General features: G+C 43.1%; 1 protein-coding gene and 1 long non-coding RNA gene across 2 annotated transcripts in view; both read left to right on the plus strand.

Annotated features, from left to right (window-relative positions):
• The window catches only part of LOC145424019 (uncharacterized), a 103869-nt gene that overhangs the window by 66534 nt on the left and 10970 nt on the right, over positions 1-26365 (plus strand). The gene's annotated exons all lie outside the window — the stretch shown is intronic.
• Positions 1926-15603, plus strand: LOC145423832 (neoverrucotoxin subunit alpha-like). The gene is made up of 3 exons (XM_080296744.1): positions 1926-2587; positions 10887-10933; positions 11082-15603. Exons 1-3 carry the CDS (start codon positions 2376-2378, stop codon positions 11609-11611), a joined length of 789 nt encoding a protein of 262 aa, XP_080152870.1. The 5' UTR covers positions 1926-2375; the 3' UTR covers positions 11612-15603.

Consider the following 26365-nt stretch of genomic DNA (forward strand, 5'->3'; position numbering starts at 1 on the left):
TCCAAAATATGGCCAAACTGGTGGCAAGTGGCATCTTGGCAGCTGCACGCTTGACTTTTCTCAGTTCATGGGCAGTTATTTTGCGCCTTGGTTTTTCCACACGCTTCTTGCGACCCTGTTGACTATTTTGAATGAAACGCTTGATTGTTCGATGATCACGCTTCAGAAGCTTTGCAATTTTGAGACTGCTGCATCCCTCTGCAAGATATCTCACTGTTTTTGACTTTTCTGAGCCTGTCAAGTCCTTCTTTTGACCCATTTTGCCAAAGGAAAGGACGTTACCTAATAATTATGCACACCTGATATAGGGTGTTGATGTCATTAGACCACACCCCTTCTCATTACAGAGATGCACATCACCTAATATGCTTAATTGGTAGTAGGCTTTCGAGCCTATACAGCTTGGAGTAAGACAACATGCATGAAGAGGATGATGTGGACAAAATACTCATTTGCCTAATAATTCTGCACTCCCTGTATTCATTCACTCTCACATTCACACACTGGTGGAGGTAAGCTACAGTTGTAGTGGTAGGTTAGGTTTTGCCCAAGGACAAAATGACCAAGACAGAGAGAGCTGGCTCATCAGACAGACAAGCTCATCTTGTAACCTACTGGTTCGCTGGTCAGCACACCAGCTGACTAGCGAACCGGCTAACTAGCACACCAGCTAACTAGCACACCGGCTAAATAGCAAATCAGCTAACTAGCAGACCAGCTAACGGCAGCCACAAGCTGAAGGACGATTAAATGTAGTGGAGATATCAGAGATGACACTGGTGTGTCCGATTCACTCTTTAGCACTCTGGTCACTCCGGTGTGTCAGCCAGAACACCACTGAAGGCCAAATGATCCCAGCATGTGGAATAAAGAGCTTAAGGTTTGGTTTGAGACACTTTATTCTTTCACTGATTGATTCTTGCGGCTGTGATCATGTGTTTGGTTTCTTACAAAAAGGAAGTACACAATACAAATACATGACAAATAAGATGAATAGATAAGTTACATATCCAGTTATATGTACGTACATCAGTATAGCTAATATAGCCATATATAAGGACAAAGATCACAGTACTATAATGCAGTAATGTTAAACAGAAAGGTGTATATCTACATAAATCTGTCCTATCAGTGATCAGGGTACTGTAGTATACTTCCACTACATAAACTATAGAAACTAAACGACATTAGTGTGACTTTAAGTTACCATCAGTACAGACGAACTGATGGTAGTTGTACAAAATAAAAGCATTGCAATTATTGTGAAGGGCTTCCGGTTAAACTAAGATCAGCTGATTACCTCATAACAAATTGTTTGCTATAGAACGCAGCTCCCACTCTTCATTAATATCATGTACTGTAACTCCCAAGTAACCATGGTTACCCAGCCACGCCCAGTAGTCTCCAGAGAGACCAACAGCTGGTGCACGTTGTAACGCCGTGGCTTTCGTAGTCTCTCCTTTTTCTACAGCTCATGTGTTCTTCTTGTGATGGTGCGTCTTGAGGGAGGCTCATACATGCCGTCATTTGTTGATCCTAAGAACGTTCCTCAGACCGACTTCTTCAACAACACTAATCGGCCTGCAGTTTGTAGCTACTCACTTCACTGTGGTGTTTGTTAGCTTGTCTTTCTTTGGTTTTATCCTGACTCCTCCCACAAGCCTCCCACCTCTGTTTGTTTGGGTGGTTTGTTTGCTGCCATCAACAGCGTGTAATGCATTTAAGTGATACTTCAGACATGAAGTACTGCGACAATAAAAAACTCAACTTTGCTTAAAAATAACTTTAGTTGTATCAACACTGCCCTCTGGAATAATTAGACTTTGGTGACAAACTGATGTGATCTCCATGTTTCCTTTGTTGGACTGTGGGCGAGTGTCAGAACTGGATGTACTGAGTAACATGTGGAGTTTAAATATGTGTCAGTTCCAGTTTTAGAGCTCTAAAGTGCAGCTATCATGTTAGGAATATGTTAGGAATAGACAGGAACACTGAGCACACTGAGGTCAAATCTTTATTTATCCAGTTCATCTGTAGGCTGAGCTCAGTCCATCCATTTAGTGAAATGATGTTTAAAGGTCTCCTTGTTCTGTGAGCGTGCACAGATCCTGAAGCAGAAAGCCTGGGTTAACAGAGAAATGATCATCACTGTGATGATGCTCACCATCTCTGACTGGGATTTGAGGTTTTGTCAAAGCAGCAAAGAAAGCCTGGCTATGTTGGACTGGGTGTGGAAGCAGCTCCCAGTTTGAGTTCAGGAGACAGACACCCTCTCTACTTTGACGATCAGCTTCAAACTTTCCTTTTTGATAAAACTTATAGTTAGAGCTGGATCAGGTGACCCTGAACCATCCCTTAGTTATGCTGCTATAGAGATGGATAACAGATGGATTGTTGTTTTGTGTGTCTGCAGTCTGTCAGGCTGTCTGATCACAGAGGAAGGCTGTACTTCTCTGGCCTCAGCTCTGACCTCCAACCCCTCCCATCTGAGAGAGCTGGACCTGAGCTACAATCATCCAGGTCTCTCAGGAATGAAGCTTCTGTCGGCTGGACTGAAGGATCCAGGCTGGAGACTGGACACTCTCAGGTATGGAGAGAATGTCTGATATAGGAGGAACAGCTGGAATCATTTCCTGTGTCTTTCACTCACTTCCTGTTTATTTCCTGCAGATGAGACATGAACAATCACACATGCAGGAATATTTTCAGGGACAGACACACTAGTCTAGCTGGATAGTACATGGATATTTATGTAGGGGGTCTTCAAGGAGTCTGTTTGCAGGAACATTAATGATAACTGATAAGTCATGTTGAGAGTTTCATTAAAAGTAGACTTACAGTTAGGTAATATTTGGACAGAGACAACATTTTGTAACTTTAGATACAAGTATCAGCCATGTGTGTGTTTCCCATGCTGTATGTCCACAGTCACAGTGACAGTCAGTGACACTGACAGAAGGATGAAACAAGGCTGTGAATCATTTCAGTCTGTGTGTGTGACAAAGAGGCAGACAGGAGCAGCTAACATTTGGAAATGGAAGCTTACTGGAAACACTACATTCACGGCTGAATTCACAATAGATTTGTTCTCAAGTGCACATTTAGCAGCTAATGCTAATACTGTTTTCCCTTTGCTTTCTACAGCAGCTATTGCTAAGTAGGCCACTTTGCTCCGCTAAGGATTTGTGTGACCATGATGGAGACTCTGATAAGCTAATGCTGCTAAGCTAATGCTGTTTATGGGCCCTGTTAGAATCAATATTTCATTCTCATTCTGTTGTTTGAGAACAATATTAACGTTTCACATCATTATAACACAAGAGAAAAGGGTATTGGCATTAGCTACTAGTGCTTATTCACCTCAAATTACCTTTAGCTGCTAATGGCAGCCTACTTAGCATTAACTCCTCACTAATATAATGCTAATTTACATCAAATTAGCATTAACTGCTCATATTGTTATAAGGAAAGAGAAAACTGTATTAGCATTTGCTGCTAATAATTATTCACCCCTAATTAGAATAAGCCGCTAAAAGCAGCCAACTTAGCATTAATTCCTCACTTTGTTGTTACCCAACGGAAAAGAGTATTAGTATTAGCTACTATCATTTTTAATAAGTAAGAGAAAACAGTATTAGCAGTAGCGCATAATGCTAATTCACGTCAACGTAGTATTAGTTAATAATGGCAGCCTACTTAGCATTAACTGCTCACTAATATAATGCTAATTCGCATCAAATTAGCATTAGCTGCTCAAGTCTTGACGTAAGGAAAAAGAGAAAACGGTATTAGTATTAGCTGCTAATAATTATTCACCCCTAATTAGAGTTAGCCCCTAATGGCAGTCTACTTAGCATTAACTCCTGACATTGTTATAATGCAGGGGAAAAGAGTTACCATTATCGGATAATGCTAATTCTCATCAAATTAGCATTAGTTAATAACGGTAGACTTCATATCATTAGCTGCTGTCATTCTTACAAAGCAAACAGTATGAGCATTAGCTGTTAATCCTTTTTCATCTAAAATTAGAATTAGCCACTAATGGCGTATTGTTAAAAAGTAAGAAAAAACATTGTTAGCATAAGCGGATAATGCTAATTCATCTCAAATTAGTATTAGCTAATAATGGCACCTGCTTAGCATTAGCTGGTCACATTGTTATAAGGCAAGAAATTATGGTATTAGCATTAGCTGCCAATTTCTATTTACCTAAAATTAGCATTAGCCACTAATGGTAGCCTATAGCAAAAACTTCTTAATGCTAAATGAAGTTAATTAATGCTAAGTAGGTTTAACTGAAATTAAAGTAGTGTTAGCATTAGCTGCTGATATTGTTAAAAGGTAAGATAAAACATTGCTAGCAGCAGCGGATAATGCTAGCACACATAATAATTAGCATTACCTAATAATGGCAGCCTTCTTAGCATTAGCTGCTCATATTGTTATAATGCAAGGGAAAAGAGTTGGCAAAAACAGTGTTAGCATTAGTGGATAATGCTAATTCACCTAAATTAGCATTAGCTAATAATGGCTACGTACTTAGCATTACCTACTAATATTGATATAAAGCAAGAAAATATGGTATTAGCATTAGCTTCTAATGCTTTCTCATCTAAAATTAGAATTAGCCACTAATGGCATCCTATTTAGCATTAACTCTTCACATCGCAAGGGAAAAATTAGAATTCAATAAAAAACAAAAGTGTTCACATTAGCTACTTGTATTGTTAAAAAGTAAGAAAAAACATTGTTAGCATAAGGGGATAATGCTAATTCACCTCAAATTAGTATTAGCTAATAACGGCAACCTACATAGCATTAGCTGGTCACATTGTTATAAAGCAAGAAAATATGGTATTAGCATTATCTGCCAATTCCTATTCACCTAAAATTAGCATTACCTGCTAATGGCAGTCTACTTAGCATTAACTCCTCACTAATGTGATGCTACTTCACATTAAATTAGCTTTAGCATTAGCTGCTAGCATCAGCCTACCTAGCACTAGCTGCTCACATTGTTAAAAGAGAAGAGAATACGATATTAGCATTAGCTGGTAATATTTATTCACCCCTAATTAGAATTAGCCACTAATGGCAGCATACTTAGCGTTAACTCCTCACATCGTTGTAATGCAAATGAGGCTAACTTGCATTAAATTAGACTGCTGTTATTAGCTAATGCTATTTAGCAGTAGCTGCTCACATTGTTATAAAGCAAAGGAAAACGATATGAGCATTAGGTTCTAATGCGTATTTGCCTTAAATTAGACGTAGGTGCTAATGGCAGCCTACTTAGCATTAGCAGCTCAGATGTTATAATGCTAGGAAAAAGAGTGTTAGCATTAGCCGTTCACATTGTTATAAAGTTAAGGGAAATAGTGTTAGCATTAGCTACTCACATTTTTAAAAAAAGTAAGTGTTAGCATTAGTGCATAATGCTAATTCATGTCAAATTAGCATTAGTTAATAACGGCAGCCTATTTAGCATTAGCAGATAATGTTGACCTTGGCCCACTGGAAAAGTTAAGAACTAAAGATTTAGGAGTGTTTCTCGATAGCTCTTTCTCGTTTGAGAAACAAATGAATTCTGTTATTAAAACCAGCTGTAAGGTTTATATTGTTGATTGTCATTTATGCTTAGAAATATTTACTCATATATGCTTAGAGTTGTATAATCGATTGCATAATGATAGAGGTTTGATCCTGAGTAGTCTGTAAAGACTCTGTGTGCCTTCCAGAGTGCTCTGGCATGCACACACCACTTGGGGCCATGAGAGAGGTCGTACCCTCTCTTACTGATTTATGGTGTAGGACAGGGGTCTCAAACTCAATTTAGCTGGGGGCCGCTGCAGGCAGAGTCTGGGTGAGGCTGGGCCGCATTAGGTTTTCCACAAGAAAGGCATGGTTAAAAAATTCCAATCTTCTCAAATCTCTTTATTTTTATTTTTTAACACAAAATATGAAAAATGAATAAACAAATTAAGAATTAATAAGAAAATAAATCAATCTGTAATACATAAATAAAACAATAATAAGATATTTTTAGTCAGTGAACTTGTGTGTATCTTTCAGTCTTCTATATCTGCTGTATTTAGATTGAAATGTCTGTATTAACAGTTCTATAACCTTCTTCTGAACATGAATGGAACACTGTAGAAAATGAACTGTTCTTCTGAACATGGCTTCTCTTGCCTACTCCTTGCTGCTAGAGACCTGGCAGCGTTTCCTCTCGCATAGCCGAGCCAGATTTGGCCTGAGGGAGGAAGCAGTTGCGACCCTCAGTATGTCTTGAAGATGATCATCCGTAAGTCTGGACCTGTACTTGGACTTATTGAAGTTCAAAGTGGAGAAGAGCTTTTGGCACAAGTATGTGCTACCAAAAAGGCACATGGTCCGCTTGAACATTCGGGAAAGCCGAGGGAAACTAGGCTCAAGTCTCTCAAAAATTGTCCAAGCTTCTCTGCTTTTCCACTCACCTCCCTGAACTTTGCTTTGAGTTCAGAGTTGCACTGCAGCTCAATGAGCTCCATTTGAAGCACAGAAGGGGCATCTTGCACATCAAAGGAGAAGGGGTCCGCAAAAATGTGAAAGGTGGCTCTGTGTGTCTTGAAGTCAGCAAATCTGTGATCAAATTCCTCCTGTAGCCTCAAAATGACATCAACATACTCGTCAGCACTGAATGGTGTGCCTGCATCCACGAGTGCCTTGCATGCTGGGAAATGGCAAAGGTTTGTCTGAGAGAGCTGAGCTTTCCAGAGCGCCAGTTTTGTGGAGAATGCTCTCACGTTGTCATAGGCAGCACTGACAAGTTGCCCCTGGCCTTGTAACGTCTTGTTCAGTACATTAAGCTCATGTGTCATATCAACAAGAAAAGCTGAGTCCATGAGCCATTTGGGATCAGTTAGCACAGGAACACTAACTCCATCCTTCTCCATGAAGGCTTCACTTCTGCTCTCAACTCAAAAAGTCTCTTTAATACATTTCCCCTGCTGAGCCAACATACCTCAGTGAAGTCGAGCACATCCCCATATTCTGACTCCATTTCCTCTAAAAAAGCACAGAACCTTCGGTGCTTTAAGCCCCTGGATCTGATTTGGTTGATGCATTTCACAACAATAGACATCACATTGTCAAACTTCAGGCATTTGCTGCAAAGGACCTGCTGATGGATGATGCAGTGCAGAGCAATGGCCTCCTCCACGCCTTCCTCTTCTAGTTTGTTTTGTGCCACCAGTCCATGTTTCCTCCCTGTCATTGATGGCGCTCCATCTGTTGTTATTCCAACAAACCTCTTCCATGGCAAACCAACATTCTCAATGGCATCACACAGCTTGTAAATATCTGCTGAGCGGTGGTCTGGCCATGCATTGGAATTACTTTGAGCAGCTCCTCCATCACTTCAAAACTGTCATCAACACCAGGGACATACATTGGGAGCTGGGCAGTGTCGGTGATGTCTGTGGTCTCATCAAGAGCGACTGAGTATACACTGAAACATTTGGCTTTCTCACACAGTTGGTCATAAATGTCACTTGACAGGTCAGAAATGCGATCTGCTGCGGTGTTGGCAGAAAGGCTGATGTTGCTAAACTGACCTTTCTTTCCCGGACAGACTATATTTGCAGCCTGCAATATGCACTTTTAGACAAATGCACCTTCTGTGAATGGCTTCCCTGCTTTAGCAATCATCTCACTAACCACGTGGCTCCGACTGCTGCATTATTCTCTTTGGTTGCTTTCTTGGAGAAATCTTGCTGCCTCAGTAGATCTGTTTTAAGACTGGCAACCCGGTTCGCTCTCTCGTCTCCCTGGTATTCTGCATCCAGCTCAGCATGTCTAGTTGTGTAATGACGTTTCAAATTGTATTCCTTGTGCAGCGCAACTTTCTCTGTGCAAATAAGACAGGTCGGGGTGCCCCTGTGCTCAACAAAGAAATATTGCATTTCCCACTTTTCCTGAAATTGTCGGTGCTCATCACCAACCTTTCTCTTCACCGCAGGCTTTGAAAAAGACATGTTTGGGGCTATGTGACATTTATAATTCTACTTGGTGTCACTGTCGCATTGAAGTTTCAATCAAGCGTTTAGCCGACGGACGGGGAACGTCTCAACGCGTAGAGAACGTCATTTCTGCTTCTTTTTCTTGCAACCGTAGCACGGCGATCGGCAGATAAAAAGCCGGTAGCAGTCTCCTTTGTTTTTATGCTCGATGTTCATGTCTTTCATGACGACACGAACACCGTGGCGTTTGCAGATGGTAGAAAGTGCAGGGATAGCGAGCGCAAAAAAGGCGACTGCTCACGGCGCCGGGCTGTTGTTACAGGAGAAAGAAGCGGAAATGACACCGTGACATATAACAAATAACATCAGCTGTTTCTGATGTTAGTTGTTTTGACTGCTTTTACATTATATTGAAATATATATAATGTTCATGTTTGCTGCAATGCAAACGCAGTGATGCAAATAAAAACATGGAGCCACAAATTACGGTGCGACCCTATAATTAGTCCGGGTTACCGGGGACTGTTGTTGCCGATGAACAGGTGTCGCTATGTGACTGCAGACTAAATTGGGCTGCATTGAGTTCATGACTTTTCTTTTATCCCGCCGCCTACGCATCACTGTGAGAGTTAATATGAGATCTCTCTCTGTGGAAAAATAACTTTAAATCCCACTGACGTGTGTATAAATCTATATATGTATAATGTCCCGCTGGGCAGCAACTTAAAAAAACAACTTTTTTTGAAGTGTTGTGAACGCAGCGCGCTGGGGCGAATGTCGGCGTTTGCCCAATAGAAAGGAGGAAGCCAGCCAGGCACAGGAAAGAAAGAAACACTCCAGGGCAACGCTGCTGGAACTTTGACTCATTGAGAAATGTTTCCCTGCTTGCATCAAGCCCGGCTGGTGTCCCCTGAGATCCATATCCCACCCTGATTGGTGGGTTAATTCAGCTCCGCCCACAACACTGTAAAGTGTCATACATTATCAAACTAACATTACATTTTCATATTAAGGTGGGGCCAAAAACTATCGTCCTGCGGGCCGCAATTGGCCCACGAGCCGCGAGTTTGAGACCCCTGGTGTAGGAGGACACCTACTCTGTGTCTGGTTAAGTATAAGAGCCCTTTGTTAGGGGGACCGCTGGACTCTTAGCACCAGCTTTGGGGTCACAGGGTCACATCTGGAACACACACACACACACACACACACACACACAGACAGACACACAGAGACACACACACAGACAGACACACAGAGACACACACACAGACAGACACACAGAGACACACACAGACAGACACACACACACAGACACAGACACACAGACAGACACACACACACACGCACACACACACAGACACAGACACACACACACAGACACACAGACACACACACACACACAGACACAGACACACACACACAGACACAGACACACACACACACACACACAGACACACAGACACACACGCAGACACAGACACACACACGCACAGACAGACACACACAGACACACACGCACACACACACACACAGACACACACACAGACACACAGACAGACACACAGACACACACACACACAGACAGACACACACGCGCGCACACACACACACAGACGCGCGCACACACACACAGACAGACACACACACACAGACAGACACACACACACAGACAGACACACACACAGACAGACACACACACAGACACACAGACACGCACACGCACACACGCACACGCACACACAGACACACACACACACACACAGACACACACAGACACACAGACACACACACACACACACACACACACAGACACACACACACAGACAGACACACACACACAGACAGACACACACACAGACAGACACACACACAGACACACACACACACAGACACACACACACACACAGACACACACACAGACAGACACACACACAGACACACACACAGACAGACACAGACACACACACACACACACAGACACACACACACACACACACACACAGACACACACAGACACACACACACACACACACACACACACACACACACACACACACAGACACACACACACACACACAGACACACACACAGACACACACACACACACACACACACACAGACACACACACACACACACACACACACACACACTATGCACAGACTGGTACTCTTTGTTCATACCTGTGTAAGACGTCATAATGAACTTGTGCATATTCATGTAAGCTCAATAAAGAGCAGTGTTACGAGGGAGCAGACGAGAGCGACTGAGGTCAAGTGAAGGAACGGCGCTGTCACAGTTCTCTCCCTCATCAATTGTCTGGTTCCAGCGGTGGGTCTGTGCTAGACGACCCATCACCAGCTTTTTCCACTGGTTACCAGTACGTGGTAGAATCCACTTCCAGATCTGGTTGTCTTTAAATCTGTGAATGGATTGGCTCCATCTTATCTCTCTTTAACAAAAGAATCCAAGTGGAGCCCTCAGGTCTGCAGATAAGCAGCTTCTGACCAGAACTAGACGTAAAAACAGAGGTGAGCTTTATCGATGGCTGCAGCCAAACTCTGGAACAGTCGCCCTTCACATCAGGTCGTCACCAACACTGGACATTTTTAAAAGCCGGTTGGAAACACATTTGTACTCTGTAGCTTTCAATCCTGACCAGTCTTTATAGTCATTACTGTGTATGTTTCCTATTTTCTCTCTACTCTGTGCAGCACTTTGGCTCAAGCTGTTTTTAAATGTGCTGATAAATAAATGTAGATTTCTTTGAATAAAACAGTGGAGCCGAGCTTTGAGCTCAGTGTGTAACAGTGTGTGTGTGAGAGCCATGTAATGTCCATGTGTGCATGCTGACTGTGCTGCTCTGACCCCCCTCCTCCTTTCAGGGTGGAGCCTGCTGGAGTCCGATGGTTGAGACCAGGTCTGAGGAAGTGTAAGTGTGTTTTTAATGGGATTCATGAAAACAAAGCAGCACACATTCAACCATCTTCATCATGTCAGGAGTCATCATCAAAGTGTCAATCAATGAACAGATGATGGATCAATAACTGCAGCTGGATTGTGTTTGTTCTCTCCATCAGATTCCTGTCAACTCACAATCGACACAAACACAGTGAACACAAAGCTCCAACTGTCTGACAACAACAGGAAGGTGACACGTGTGGAGGAGGTTCAGTCATATCCTGATCATCCAGACAGATTTGATGTTCATCAGCTGCTGTGTAGAAATGGTCTGACTGGTCGCTGTTACTGGGAGGTCGAGTGGAGAGGAGGGGTTAATATATCAGTGAGTTACAGAAGCATCAGAAGGAAAGGAGACAGTGACTGTGTGTTTGGAAACAATGATCAGTCCTGGAGTCTGTGCTGCTCTGATCGTGGTCCTCAGTCTGTCTGGCACAATAACAGACTAACATACATCTCCTCCTCCTCCTCCTCCTCTGTCTCTAACAGAGCAGCAGTGTATGTGGACTGTCCTGCTGGCACTCTGTCCTTCTACAGAGTCTCCTCTGACACTCTGATCCACCTCCACACCTTCAACACCACATTCACTCAAACTCTTTATCCTGGGTTTATGTTCTGGTCTCCTGGTGGCTCAGTGTCCCTGTGCTGAGTGGAGTGTAAAGAGTGTCTCCTGTTACAGAAACACTCTGACTGTTGAACAGATAGTTCAGTCTGTACATGTCTGTCTCTTTCACTCACAAACACGTTTTCAGATTCATGGATTCAATCAGTTGATGTTTGAAACTCTTCTAAATGATTCCTTGTAAACTTCTTCAGTCACAAACAAACAGGAAGTGATGTCACATGTGTTCCTGTCCACACAGCAGAATGAGTCTATTGCTGACAGTGATGTACAAACAGAGTGAGCATTTCTGAGGCCCAAAATAAACTGAGTAGTTCACTGAATGAACAATGGACTGTGAGCTCAGTTCCTTCATCATTAGTATGGATTATATATGTATATGTATTATATTAGTATCATATATATCAGGTGCTGCTGCTTTCAGTCATTGTGCAAATGTGCTGTTTGTAAGCTTGTAAAGCTGCAGTCAGCTGAGACTGAAGAAGTCACCTGATCAGTGAGCAAACGTTTCTGAAAACGTCCAGATGAACAGAATCAACCTTTTGGGATCAGCCAGCAATGCAGCATCATTGTTGTTCAGCTTCAGAGGTTTGCAGGAATGAACTGATGACCAGAAACAGCTGCAAAGTCCAAGAAAATACCAGCTGGAGTTCAGCTGCATTTGAAGAAGTCAAAGAAAAGTAAGGATGGCAAAGGGCGACGTTTTCTTCCAAAGAGCTGCAAACATGGTCGACGCCTCATTAGAAGAATCATCTGGACATTTGTGAGGAACTCTAACCAAGAAAGCAACGTCACACAGATCCAACAGACAGTTTCCATGACTGCAAGTGTTGAGTGGAAAAATGCTACATTGCATTATTGCATCCTCTCACCACAGGAGGCGCTGTTGGCACCACTGATTGCTGATCAGCTGTTCTCTGATGATCTGATTGATACTGTGAATAACGGGACTCACTGAACTCTGTGACACAGTGAAGATTACAGAGTTTAACTTCACCCTTTAAGACTGACCACAGAACCAAGTCCGCCAGAGCTTTTGTTATATTTTTACATGCTGTGGAGCCATTTGTGGGAGCATTTCAAGTTGCTATACATCAATACAACTGTTATAGCCCTAATTTTAATAATATGTATGCATTAAGTCCATAGTAACTACATAAACTGCAAAAACAACCTCTGCTCATCCATCTCTGTGTGTATCAGGATACATTTGGTTCATAATACACAGAAAAATCAGAGTTATTACCTGTAATAAATGTGAAAGATTCCTGCAGTGATAACCAGGCAGGACTGAAACACATCCAAGCTGTCACCACGGTAACAGCACCGCCCATCCACAGGTGAGGGGAGGAGCAAAAAGAGGGACTTTGACCATTTTATACTAAAAACACTCAACTAATGTTTCTAATATGAAACAAATAAGCCCACATTAATGTGAGCGTTTATTAAATAATAATAATGATGATTTCCTCCTGATCTCATTTCCACAGCAGAGAAAACTGTGGTGTATATTGAGGTGGAGGGTGTGGTCTGTGGCTCAGGTGTAGAGTGAGGGTGGGGTGCACCACAGCAGCATGCTGGGACTGCTGAGGGTGGAGGAGGGAGTGATGATGACATCAGAGCTGCAGCACAGAGACCAGTGAACACACAGTCTGTTCATCTTTGCATAGATACAATATACAGCACAATATTGAATGACAGACACGCTGTGGGAGCTTCCACAGATACACTGACGTCAGCATCCAGAGTCCTCCTGCTGCTCCCCCCTCAGAGCCCCGTGATCAGCACCAACACATTCAGTTAGATGACAGAGTCCAGCTGCAGCTAGAATCAGCTCCCCTCTGTGAACAACAGCACAGCGTCAGTGTTTCACACTCAGTGAAAGGAGGAAACAGCAGAAGAACACCATGTGTGCTACGTTTCCCAGGACACACTACAAACTGCACAAATACAGAGCAGCACGTGGAAGGACCTGGAGCTGCATTTACAGAGCTGCAGACAGCGTGATGTCCTGTATGGACAGGTGGAAGGAACCAAGTCCTCAGCTGGAACACTCGTGTTTGTCCACAGACAGGAAACACAGCAGGAAACTTCCTCACAGAAGTGCAGCTCATGGATAACACACTTCCTGTCAGTCAGAATGAGGCTGCAGCCAAACACAGAAAGGTGTTTTTGTCCAGATGAGCCCAGAGAAGAAACACGAGTGTTCACAGACATCAGAAGCTCAGAGAGGTGAAACATGAGGTTGGAGTCCTCGTCAGCATCCAGAAGAGCTGCTGTGAAACCCTGAGTACTCATGACAGACTCTGATGGCACAAACACATCATGATTCAAACAGAAAGACAAACATGGAGCTCCTGATCCTCCTGCATGAGAACAAGCTGACATGAGCGCTGTGTCTGAGAGTGTCTCCCTGTCACAGTGACAATAACACAGCTGCTGCTCACAGTCATTAAACTGACCTGAGGTCAGCTGTGCTCCTTACATATGAACCATGTGACCTCACATCAGTGCTGTGGATGACTGTAGTCATAGAAGAGTAGAGCTGTAGCAGGTGGTGTGAGGAGGAGGAGGTGGTGAGAACGGGTTGACTCTGGAGAATTTTAGAAAAAGTAGTACTAGAACAACTTAACTATTTCCTGGATAAAAATGCTGTTATGGACACTTTCCAGTCTGGTTTTCGTAAATTGCATTCCACTGAAACGGCCTTACTTAGAGTATCTAGTGATATCTTGATGGCAGCAGACTCTGGAGAATACACAGTGCTGGTCCTGCTGGATCTCAGCTCTGCTTTTGACACTGTAGATCACAGTATCATGATAAACAGACTTGAGAACTTGTTTGGGATTACTGGTGTTGTTTTAAAATGGTTTATATCATATCTGTCTGAGAGATCTTTTACTGTTTGCATGAATCATGTCACATCAGAATCAACAGTTTTGCCATGTGGGGTACCTCAGGGATCTGTCCTGGGTCCAATTGTCTTTTTACTTTATGTATTCCCCCTAGGCCAAATTATTAAGCGCTATAAATATATCTCCTATCATCTCTATGCTGACGACATCCAACTATACTGTTCCTTCAAAATGTCTGAGTTTTATAAATTGTCTAATTTAAGTAATTGCCTGACAGAAATCAAATTATGGTTAAATGACAATTTTCTCCAACTAAACTCTTATAAAACAGAAACTCTGATTATTGCTCCAGACCACATGGTCCCAGAAATTAGACAGCGTATCAGCTTCTTAGACCCTTCTGTAAAATCAAGCCTTAGAAACCTCGGTGTCATATTTGACAGCTCGATGTCGCTCGAGCAGCTGGTCCGAAACTGTTTTTATCATTTACAGAATATTTCTAAACTCAGACTAATGATATCAAAGCTTGAACTTGAGATGATTATTCATGCTTTATTTCTTCTTGTTTAGACTATTGTAATGGCCTTTTTACTTGTTTTAACAAATCAGCCTTAAATCGTCTTCAGACTGTGCAGAATGCTGCAGCACGTCTCTTAACAGGCACCAAGAGAAGATCGCATATCACTCCAGTCTTGGCCTCCCTTCACTGGTTGCCTGTAAGTTTTAGGTTTCATTTTAAAATTTTAGTTCTAACCTTTAGGGCCCTGCATGGTCAGGCTCCTCAATATTTATCTGACCTGCTGAAACCACATACATCTTCTCGGGCTTTAAGGTCATTAGATCAGAGACTGCTGGTGGTACCGCGCACTCGTTTTAAAACTTGTGGTGATCGGGCCTTTCAGACTGTGGCACCACGGTTGTGGGATTCTCTCCCACGGTCTCTTCGCTGCACGGACTCCATTGATTCTTTTAAGAAACAGCTGAAGACATTTTTATTTAGAAAAGCATTTGATTAATTTCTTCTTAAGCTGCTTTTATAGTTTTATTGTTTTACATTGTTTTATTTACTGTTATATTGTTTTTATATTCCCATTTTCTGTGTTGTAAAGCACTTTGTGATTTTTATCTGTGAAAAGCGCGATATAAATAAATTTTACTTACTTACTTGTGTGTGTGTCATTTCTCAGTCAGTCAACGAGTGCAGATGTGTTCATATGTGTGTTTCTCTTCATTCTGAGTCGGTGTGTGTAGATGTGTGTGTTGGTTTACTTAACAGTAAATTACCATGGTAACATATAGCATGAATTTAACCTGCTCTGGCTTCAATTAGGGAATTATAAATGGGTAGTGTTGGCAACTTGTGACGCACCAGAAAAGAGCTGCTATGCTAGTAAATTGTAGCCTAAATGGAAGCAGGGAGACAAAACAGCAAACATGTCACAGATAGACCATTATCAAAACTCTAAGATTAGGACACAGCAGAATCTGACTGATGAAAACTGAGTGTTTCTTTGAGTTTGTCATGATGTGCTGTGTGACATGCAGGAAGGACCCAAATGAAGGGCTCACAGATGGAAACTTAAAGCGTAGCTTCATTCGCTAGAAATACTTTCATAGGAAATTAACAGAAAAACTAGAAACTAAACCAAACTCAAGAAACGAAGGAAAAACAAAAGCAGGAGCACAGAAGCACGGACTAGATACAGGACACAGTGACAAGAGTTACCGGAGAAATGACTGGAACAAGAAAAAACATGAAGACAGAACTAAAGCTACACTTGACTTGAGAGGCTCAGGAACCAAAACCTGAGAACAAGAAATCACAAACCAGGAAGAAAAAATACTAAACACAGACTAAAACACTAGCAGTCAAAAAGCCATGATAACATCTAAAACAAACAAAACACTGGGTCACCAACCCAGGAGTGTGACAGAGTGATGTTCAACCATCTTAGCCATCCTCCCCTGGCACTGCCCACAGCACCCCACAGGGTTGTGGGGCAAGCAGCCTAAGCAGAGAAGTCCGGACTTCCCTCTCCCTGACCACCTCCTCCAGCATTTCCAGGTTAACACCAAGGCGTTCCCGGGCCAGCCGAGACATATAATCACTCCAGCAAATCCTGCTTCCTCCCTGGGGCCTCCTCATGCCCCAAAACTCTCTGGACACCCAGGAGGCATCATAGTCAGATACCCAAAGCACCGTAAAAGGGGTCAATCAGCATTCTCCAGAGGTTGGCTGGCCTCTGCCTTAGATATAAGGGGAGGAGCAGGTGGTCAGAGTAGAGCAGCTACTCCTCTGCATCGAAAGGAGCCATTTATTGCCTCAGTTTCAGCTTCAGTGGTGTTAATTTTCTGAGAGTAAGGCTCAAATCTAAAAATACATTTAGAAAACACATCAAATATAGCATGCTCAATCGTAGCTAAGTCCATGTGCAAAACATATTTAAAGTCACCAAGTACAGTGCAGGTGTGTGTCTCCTCTGCAGGGAGAGTTCAGGTCCAGGATCAAACAGGGACATCAGGAACAGAAGCAGCTCCATTGATCTGACTCCTCTGATGGCTGATCGATCAGTTCATAGATCCTCTGAACTGTGACAGAGGTCTCACTCTGGAGGAAGCTCTCAGCACTTTCCAGCAGCTCCTCCATCATGGAGGACGTTCCCTCACTGTAACAGGTGGAGGAGAGAGGAGAGGGAAAGAAAGAGGAGAGAGAGATTGAATTCTGGGATATGGTGGGCCACGAAGGACACACCCGACCCATCCTTCAAACTCGGGGGAATGAAGGACGCATTTGAAGGAGTCGAGGAATCGGGACAGCCGTCGTCGCCTGGCTGTGACGTCATCGGCCTTCAAATGCGGCCTCCGGAGGATGCAGCCGACGTTTTGGGACACAGCTTGTGTGTCTTTGTTGGTCATGTGACCTCCCAGGGACTACACATGGAAACGAGCAGTTTAGCTCAAATCTGGCAGGTTTCCATCGTCTGTTTTTGTCCTGATGTCCATGAACATGAACACTGTCCCTGTCAAACACGTCCAGATAATCTGATCCAGTGTTGTTCTTCTTCTGTGGTGTTTGTGATGGAGCAGCAGCTGCTGATCCTGATGTCCTCCACCAAGGGGGCAGCAAATTCAGCTGACTGTCATCATTTATTAAAAAGATGTAACAATGTGACATAATGCAATATAATAGTGTCAGTTACACATTGTGGGTTGCACTGTGACCAGAATGGACATTACCTCCTGCCTAATGGAAGCTGTCAGCCATCCTGCAACCATGAATTAGATAAGCAGAAGTGAAGGGATTGTTAACAACAATTTAATAATAAAATGTAATGTGATAGTTGCACTTTATTAGCTCCCCACAATCGTATGAATAATAACCATGAATGCACTGCATGCTCATAGCAAGTTCTTTAGGTTTAAAGTGAGATCCTGCTTTAAAGGGCGCTTCATCTGCTGGGAATGACATGTTTCTTCTAGTATGTAAGGCTCAGCCCATCTTACTGGGACTTACTTTTGTAGATCCACATGCTCTAAACCTGCTGCTCCATGATTGGTGCAGAAGCTTTAAGCTACTATTAACAAATAATGACCATGGACTTAGTTGTTACTACAATAACTTATCATTGAGCAACTTTTAATTTTACTTGTAAAACTATGCAAGTAGAATTGAATGGGGCACAGTGAGCTGAGCACAGGCCCACTCTGTGACACTCAGAGGTTTGTGGATATCATACTGAGAGTATTGGACACAGTGCAGCCAGCTTGCAGCCACTTTCCCACCACTTTAGCACAATGTTTACATGAGACTCAGCCACACTAATGTTCCTGGGCAGACATGTGGTGCAGCATGGCTGATGGCACTGTACCTGCAGCTGTCATGGACAAGAACCACTCAATACCTCACCCAAGCCAAGCCTGTGCTGATGTTGTGATCTGAGACCGAGACACTAACCCAGGATCAGGATATGATGTTGTGAGAGTTTCACTAAGAATTAGCTCTGATTACAAGATTTCAATCTATCGTAACTCTAATTTGTATTTACTTCAGTTTGTTCATCTTGGAGCTGTGTGCAGCTGAGGACAGTCTTATTATTACCAGGTGAGGATATGTAACAGCCACAGTCTGTAGAGATGATGTCACCATGGAGTGGTGATGTCACTGGAGCTGCCAATATGTGCTCCAGCCAAAGCTACACCAGAGGGTTGTGCTGTGTAACAGGTTGGTGCAGGTGGTGTTATCTACATTTGAACATTAGGCAACAGTCTCATGAAGACACTTTCTATTGTTCACTAAAGACCAACAATAACAGAGACAAAGGGAGAGCAGCAGAACTAGTGCTAACAATTAGCACTGCTAGCCTGCCCACCAACACCAGCTAATGTTCTAAAAACGATGATCAATGATTTTGCTGTAACGGCTCCAGCTGTCTGTGTCAGGGACACGTTGGAGATGAAGTGAGTGATCCAGTGACAAAGGTTTGGAAAGCTGCAGTCAGCTGAGACTAAAGGAGTCACCTGACCGAGAGACCAAATGTTTCACTGAGAACGTCCAGATGAACAGAATCAACCTTTGGGATAATCTGTTCCACACATCCATGTTTCACTTACTGCATTATATTTCCTCATTGCTGTGCACACAGGCCTGTGGCTTATAACCAACTCCAAGTTCAGACTCAGAGGCTGCTGAAGCTGTTTTCTGGAACAGAGACGTGTTGGATATAAAAGCAACTCTTCTTTATGTGTCAGCACTGAGGAAAGGAGCAGCTTCGTTTCTAAGTGTATGAAGGACTGTAGCAGTGTGTGTGTGAGCTTTATTTCACAGACAGAACCATGTCAAAAACACAACTTCAGGTAGAAACAATACAAAATCAAAGAGTCTGATCAGAAGGATTAAACAGAGGAGTGTGGGACTGTTTTTAACAGACAGCAGGTTAAGCCAGGCTGGAGGAGTAAACTGAGCCTCGATGTGAGCAGCAGTGTGTTTGACAGGAAGCTGAGATAAACAGTCTGGAGCCCATTTAGTGCTTCATATGAAAGTGTGAGGATTTGAAAGCAAATCTAAAATCAAGCAGGAGTCAGTGTGAGAATGATTTGTGCTTTTCCTCAGTCAGATGCTGGGAGTTTCAGTTCATCCATGTTCAGCGTGCTGTGCTTTGTGTCACAGGAGAAGATGACAGTATAAATCAAGTCTTCATGTCACTGAAAGCCTCCACAGTCTGCTATGGAGGTGCATCAGTTTGGATTTACAAGAAGAACATTTCTTAAACCTGCCACAAGATGGCGCTCCAACAGAAGGGATGTCCACAGTGTAACACAGACACACACATACTGTGTGAATGTGTGAGTGAATGGGCTTTCAACACAAGGCTTCTGCTGCTACCTTTAATGACATAATTAGCTAACAAGAACAAACTGTTAATTACCACCAAAGAACGGCTCCAGATTTTAGCTGCTGACCATTTTGTGAAACGTTGATTACATCAGCTTATTGTTGATTTTTCAACCTTAATATCAGCTGCTTTAAAGGAGCCTGGTTCTCTGGCAGTAACACTTTTCTTCACTAGATGCAGTGCAGGCACAGTCTGTGTTTCTAAACTACACACTAATGTTCATTGTTGTGCAGCTAAATCCTCCCTCTGGATGGGAAGAATCCCTGTCAGGCTTCAAACACCTGGCTTGGTGTTCTGGAGCTAATGTGTCACCTGTGAGGACTCTGAGATGAACACACAGCAGACACTTCAGTTCTCCGTCTGTGTGTCCTCAGTTTCCCAGCATGCCTTGGCTGTGGTGGTGGAGGTGAATGAGGGGGAACATGCTGCTCTGTCAGCACTCAGGTTTCATACCTGGTGATCTCAGAGGACAAAGCGGCGTTACAGCAGCGCACGTTGATGAGACCTGATGCTCTGAACAGTTCAGACTTCAGCCTCACTCTGAGAAAACAAACGACTGACTGTCAGCAGCAACTACACCTGCTCCATCAGTGACGGAGAGAAGAACTGAGACTGAGAGACATACAGCTGCAGGTCAAAGGTCAGAAACGCCCGCTCTTTGTACGGGTCAGGAGTTAGTACTGCAGAGGTCAGAGGTCAGCTTGCTGACAAACCATTTGAAACAGTTTGGAGCTAAAAGCACAACAGCAGAGGAAAGAAGAGACACTGCAGAGATGATGCAAAATATTGTGTTTTGTTCTCAGCTGTCAAAAAGTGTAACACACGTGTTCCAGCACAGCCTTTGTGTACTTTCACTTCTCCATACTGTCCATTGGAAATCCTGTTTGTTCCTTTTTGATTTCAGTCCATGTGTCCAAAGCAAACTTCTGTCCCACACTTTCTCTGCTGACTCTTCACCGATGCTCAGATGATCTCAGATGATTTCACCAGAACTCATCAAAATTCGGGCTCCACAGAAACCCAGACGTCACTAAACAAGCGTAACAAGCAAAGTGAAAACTGGTCGTTCAGCTTTATTGACCAAAGATAAGCTCACATGTCACCTCATGACACAGACACTTATTTCCACAGCATGCACGAGGACTGACAATAAGTGTCTATAAAGCCACTTCTATCTGCCACACCTGTGCTTCTGTCATGGTTGCTCTCCTCTCACTCTGTCATTTATCCACAGTCTGCCTCCCTCTGCTCCGTCAGCTGACGTCCTCTCTACACCACCTGCTGTGTTTTATCCTGCAAAAACACATTTAAGAAGCGTTGCACCGAGTAACGGGAGGAACTGCTATAAAATCCATTTAAAGGAGGTGGTGCTGAGTGCTGTGACTGGGGTCCCACCACTGACATCACGGGTGGAGGACATGTTGGAAAACTGCTACAAAGTGCTGTGCAGCCAGCAGAGCTTACAGTCTGTCCTGTGTGTCATACAGGCTCTCACACTTAGTGTTTCTGTGACACATTGAAGAGAAGTTTGTGTTGTTCACAGTTGTGCTTGTACTGAGTGACAGCTGACATGACCTAACAGGAATAATGTGTCTGTGCTGAATGAGAAGTAACACACAATGAAGTCTTGATGCATCTCAATCATCCAGGAAAGTGAGTCTGTTGCTTCTGTTCATCTGGACGCAGCGTTTTGTGGGAGAAACGTGTCGTCATCATCAGGTGACGTCTTCAGTCTCAGCTGCAGGTTTCAGTCTTACAAACAGGACATTTGCATAAAGACTGAAAGCAGCTGCAGGAACGATGGGCTGGGAGCTCCGTTCCTTCATCTTAATTATGCAGATTCTCAGGACCATTGATCAACAACCACTGATCCATGTCCATGAGTCCCATTCACAGAGATGTGGGAATGGCTGCAGTCACAGCATGTAAGATGGAAATAAATGAGAAGTATTTAGCTGAAGTGGATTTGATTTATGTTACTTCTTTTTTAACTTGTAGTTCTACATTGGAAGATTATTGTGATATTGAAATATAAAAATACATTTATATTCTATTATTTTCTCAAAATAAGCGTCACACTCGTGGAAGCCGGTGTAGCCGCCGAAACGCCTGCATTTATGGAGACTTTCAGCCCCAGGTAGGCCAGTTATGGATCTTCGGATCCACATTATGTCAGCAGCTGTTCTCCACCGTGAACTGTGTTCAAACAAACACGCTCACGCCTCACAGACGACAGCTTACAGTCCTGTAGAGATAAAGTGACTTCGTACAGCCCCGTCTTCAGTCTTGTGGAGATGATCTCGACGCTTTGGTGGATGTTACTAGCTCCTGTGCAGTATTTTGTAAAGACATGATTACACCCCGTAAGCGCGTTAAAATTTACGCTAACAATAAGCCATGGGTCACTAAAAGTGTCAAATCCTGTTTAAGGAAAAAGAGACAGGCCTTTAAAGAGGGGCTGTTACCGATTTTCAGACAGCTACCAAGGAAATGAAAATCGAGATCTTGAAAGCAAAACAGACAAAAACCTTCTTGAAAGCAAATTTGCTGCAAAAACTTTTGGGTCTGCCTGGACTTGTATGAAAACCATAGCAGGGTTTCAAAATCCCCAGAGCAGCAGTCAGGTCATTTTAGATGTTTTAATTCAGACAGAGATTTTCAAACGCTTTAAACATGTTTTATGCTCGTTTTAGTTCTTCTGATTTCAGCGAGGATATTTGGGAACTGAAACAGAAACTGAGAGATACTCAGCACTTTATCATTGAACTCAGCGATGTTAAAAAGGCCTTTCATACAGTCAATGTGAACAAGAGCCAGGTCCTGATAATATTAGTGGCCGCCTAATTAAACCTTGTGCTGATGAACTCAGTCCTATATTTCAGGTTATTTTTAACAAATCCTTGCAAACACAACATGTGCCCTCTCTTTGCAAAGAAGCAGTCGTGGTTCCTGTCCCTAAATCTAAACGACTTCAGGCCTGTTGCCTCACTTCAGTTGTCATGAAAGTCTTTGAAAAAATCATCAGAAATGTGATTATGAAGAGACTGAAGGTCAGCTGGATCCAATGCAGTTTGCATACAGGCCCAACAGAGGAGTGGAGGACGCACGTTTGACTTTACTAAATCTGATTCTTAAACATGTAGAGAGTAAAGGGACTTTTGCAAGACTTCTTTTCATTGATTTTTCTTCAGCTTTTAATACAACACAGCCCCATATTTTAATTAAAAGACTTTTAGAACAGTTTGAAATCAGGAAAAACCTGGTGGGCTGGATTTTAGATTTTCTAACTGACAGGTCACAAAGAGTGAGAATAAATGGGGTTCTGTCTGACCCAGTGTTCTCCTCCACAGGTTCTCCTCAAGGCTGCGTCCTATCGCCCTTATTATTCACTCTCTATACAAACATGTGTCAGGGCAGACATGAAAACAGGGTCATTATTAAATATGCAGATGACTCTGTTATTGTCAGCTTACTGAAAGAGGGTGAAACTAACCACGGCCCAGTCATTAATGACTTTGTTCAGTGGTGGGAGGAGTCTTATCTCCAGCTGAACATATCTAAAACAAAAGACATGGTTGTTGATTTTAGGAAACAACAAAATGGGCACGGAGTCACTTTAATTAAAGGTCAGAAAATAGAGCAAGTACAATCATATAAATATCTTGGGACCATAATCAATGAAAAACTGAACTTTGATCAAAATTGCAAATCAGTTTGTAAAAAGGGTCACCAGCACCTTTATTGTCTTAGGAAACTTGTTCATTTCCACATTGACCAAAAAATGTTAACTTTGTTTTATCGTTCTTTTATTGAGTCTGTTTTATCCTTTTGTTTGGTGGCATGGTTCGGTCAGACCTCTGTCACAGAGAAAAACTCTCTGAATCAGATAGTGAGATGGTCCAGTCATCTGATAGCTGAGCCACAGTCTTGTTTAGCCTCCCTGTACTCTGAGCAGGTACAGAGGATGGCTTTATCAATCCTTAAAAATGGTTCCCATCCTCTAAGGGGTGAATTTCAGCTTCTTCCCTCAGGACGGAGGTTTCTATTTCTGAGATGCAGGACAAAGCGTTATAAAAACAGCTTTGTCCCCGTTGCTGTCACTGAATTAAATAAGAACTGTTTTTGATTCGAAATATTAAAGTATGTGTCACAGTGAGCTTTATATATTTACTAGGTATGTGTGTTTTTAAAGGGATGTCAAATGCTGTCATTTGTCTGTAAAGCAAATTTACCTTGCCTTTGGGTATAAATAAAGTTACCTTACCTGCAGACGCTGTGCGCAGAGGTTCAGGAGCAGAAGTCCCGTTGTAAACATATCACGGCAGACCCGACGATGTTTGCATGAACGCGCTTTTTTTAAAAGTCAGGTCAAGGCTCCAAAAGCCCAAAGGAGATATAACAGTTTGTGTTTGCTACATGGATCATTGTAGTTCAGCTTTCCTTTGTTATATTTCTTTAAGAGCTCAAAATGTGTTCATTACATAAATCAAATGTAATTTTCTCTGTAGCACTTCATGGATTTCATAAGCAACACACTGTAGTTGTTCACACAAAGCATAAAGGTAAAAACAATATACACAGTGTTATCTTCATTTTAGATGTCACAAAGTATTTGCGGCTCCCAGTGTTTTCCCGAACCCTGACCCTTTGCGTGGAAACCGGGTCCAAAAGGCTCTTTGGGTGTTAAAGGTTGCTGACCCCTGCACTAGGCCCAACTGACACATATATTTGATTCCAAATACAAAAAATAATGTGTAACCTGCTGGAAGAATGTAGGAGGTTGAGACAGGATCTCAACACTTGGTGTCTGCAACAAAAGACAACAATATGTGGGCCGATCGTGAGTTTAATTATGGATGTAACCATAATTACATGGTCACATCCATCGTTAAACGTCCACACTGATGAAGCAACGACAGGTTTGAACCCTCTGTGTTTAACATCACTGGGGCTGCGCTGTGACCATGATCATATCCTATCGTCCTGCACACCTCTGTTGCTTGTGCAGCTCGCACACAAGAATTTCACCCACATGTGCTGTACCAGTGTACCTGCACATGTGATGTGACAACAAAAGTGATTTGATTTGATAAACATCTATATCACAACAATTTGACATTTTCTGTGACTTTTCTGAATCTCGGGCAGATGAACTTCCCTGAAGTGTTTCCAGCTGGGCGTCGAGTGTTTGACCGACGCATGAAACGACACGTTTGTGAGTATTTGTGAGTATTTATCACACGGCGTGCTGCGGGGAAAAGCCTGAGAAATCCCAGAGAAGCTTCCTTCCTGCCAGTATACGAGCCCACCAACAGAGACAGGACCAGTTCATCCTCCATCACTTACTGTGTGCACACGTAGCAAATGTTAAAGTTCAAATGGTGGTTTTGTTTGCAGGGACTGTGAGTGGATGGAGATCCTGGTCCTCCTCAGCTGTGAGTTCTTCCTCTGTCATGAGAACCTCAGGGGGAGAACATGTGCTCACTCTCAGCTGCTTTAACAGGAAAGAAGCTCTTTTAGATCAAAGCTGAGAAACTGTTTGTAACAGCGAACTCTGTCACCTTTCTCTCCTCAGCCTGCTGCTGGACAGGCCCATGAAGCTCTGCTGTAAAGGCTTCCATGTCCCAGGCTTCACCTTTACCTGCTGACCAAAACAGCGATGGGGAGTGGAGCAGCAGGTAGCAGAGGTGAGCCTCTTGTGTGCAGCCTGTTATCTGTGGGACCAGGGAGCACGTGACACAGATGTTGCTGATTCAACATCTGTGTGACAGCTGGAGCAGCACAGTCTGCAGGAAACATCTGTGCATGTAGGAGACACCAAGGTTTACATGGTGGAAGCAGACGACTGACTCAAGCAGCCTCATCACAGGCTGCTGGCTACAAGCACATGACCACAGTGACTGGTTTCACTGGTGTCTGTCCCAGTCTGTGGCAGAGACACAGGAAGTCACAGACAGCCTGCACACAGCGTTTCCTCTGGAGTGTATTTCACACCCTGTTTGTGTTTCTCACTAACATGTTGTAGTTCTTCCTGCACACAGCAGCACTTTGATCATTTCTCCTGCTTTTCTTCCTTTTCTAGCTTTTATACACTGACAGTAACACAAAACTCCAAAGTCATCATTTGAGGAGCTTCTTAAGAGTTTCTGTGAGTTTAGTGAAGTCAGCCTCTCAACAATAAGTGTGTGTGTGTTGATTATCTAATGTTCAGAGAGGACTGCACTGATGTAGCATCCAGGTGAGCAGCTTATGAGCCAACAGGGGAAATTTAGCTGTATTATTGTTTTTTTTTGTTTTTTTTTTCTTTTTTTTATTAAATGACATCAGAAACAGCAGTATGCGACATTACGTGATGGCAGAGCTTCAGTTCATCCTTTGTCACCTCAGGTGTCGGTGTGTTGGTGGTTCTTTGTGTCTGGGGGTGGGCGTCCGGGTACACACCGGCTCACTCCCTGGTGACCGCTTATCGGGGCCTGGAGCCTGGGGCTCGCTCGGGCCCCTTTGGAGGTGGGGTGCCCCCGGCCTCTCGGCCT

The sequence above is a fragment of the Astatotilapia calliptera genome, chromosome 3 (assembly GCF_964374335.1).
Source record: "Astatotilapia calliptera chromosome 3, fAstCal68.1, whole genome shotgun sequence".
NCBI lineage: Eukaryota > Metazoa > Chordata > Actinopteri > Cichliformes > Cichlidae > Astatotilapia > Astatotilapia calliptera.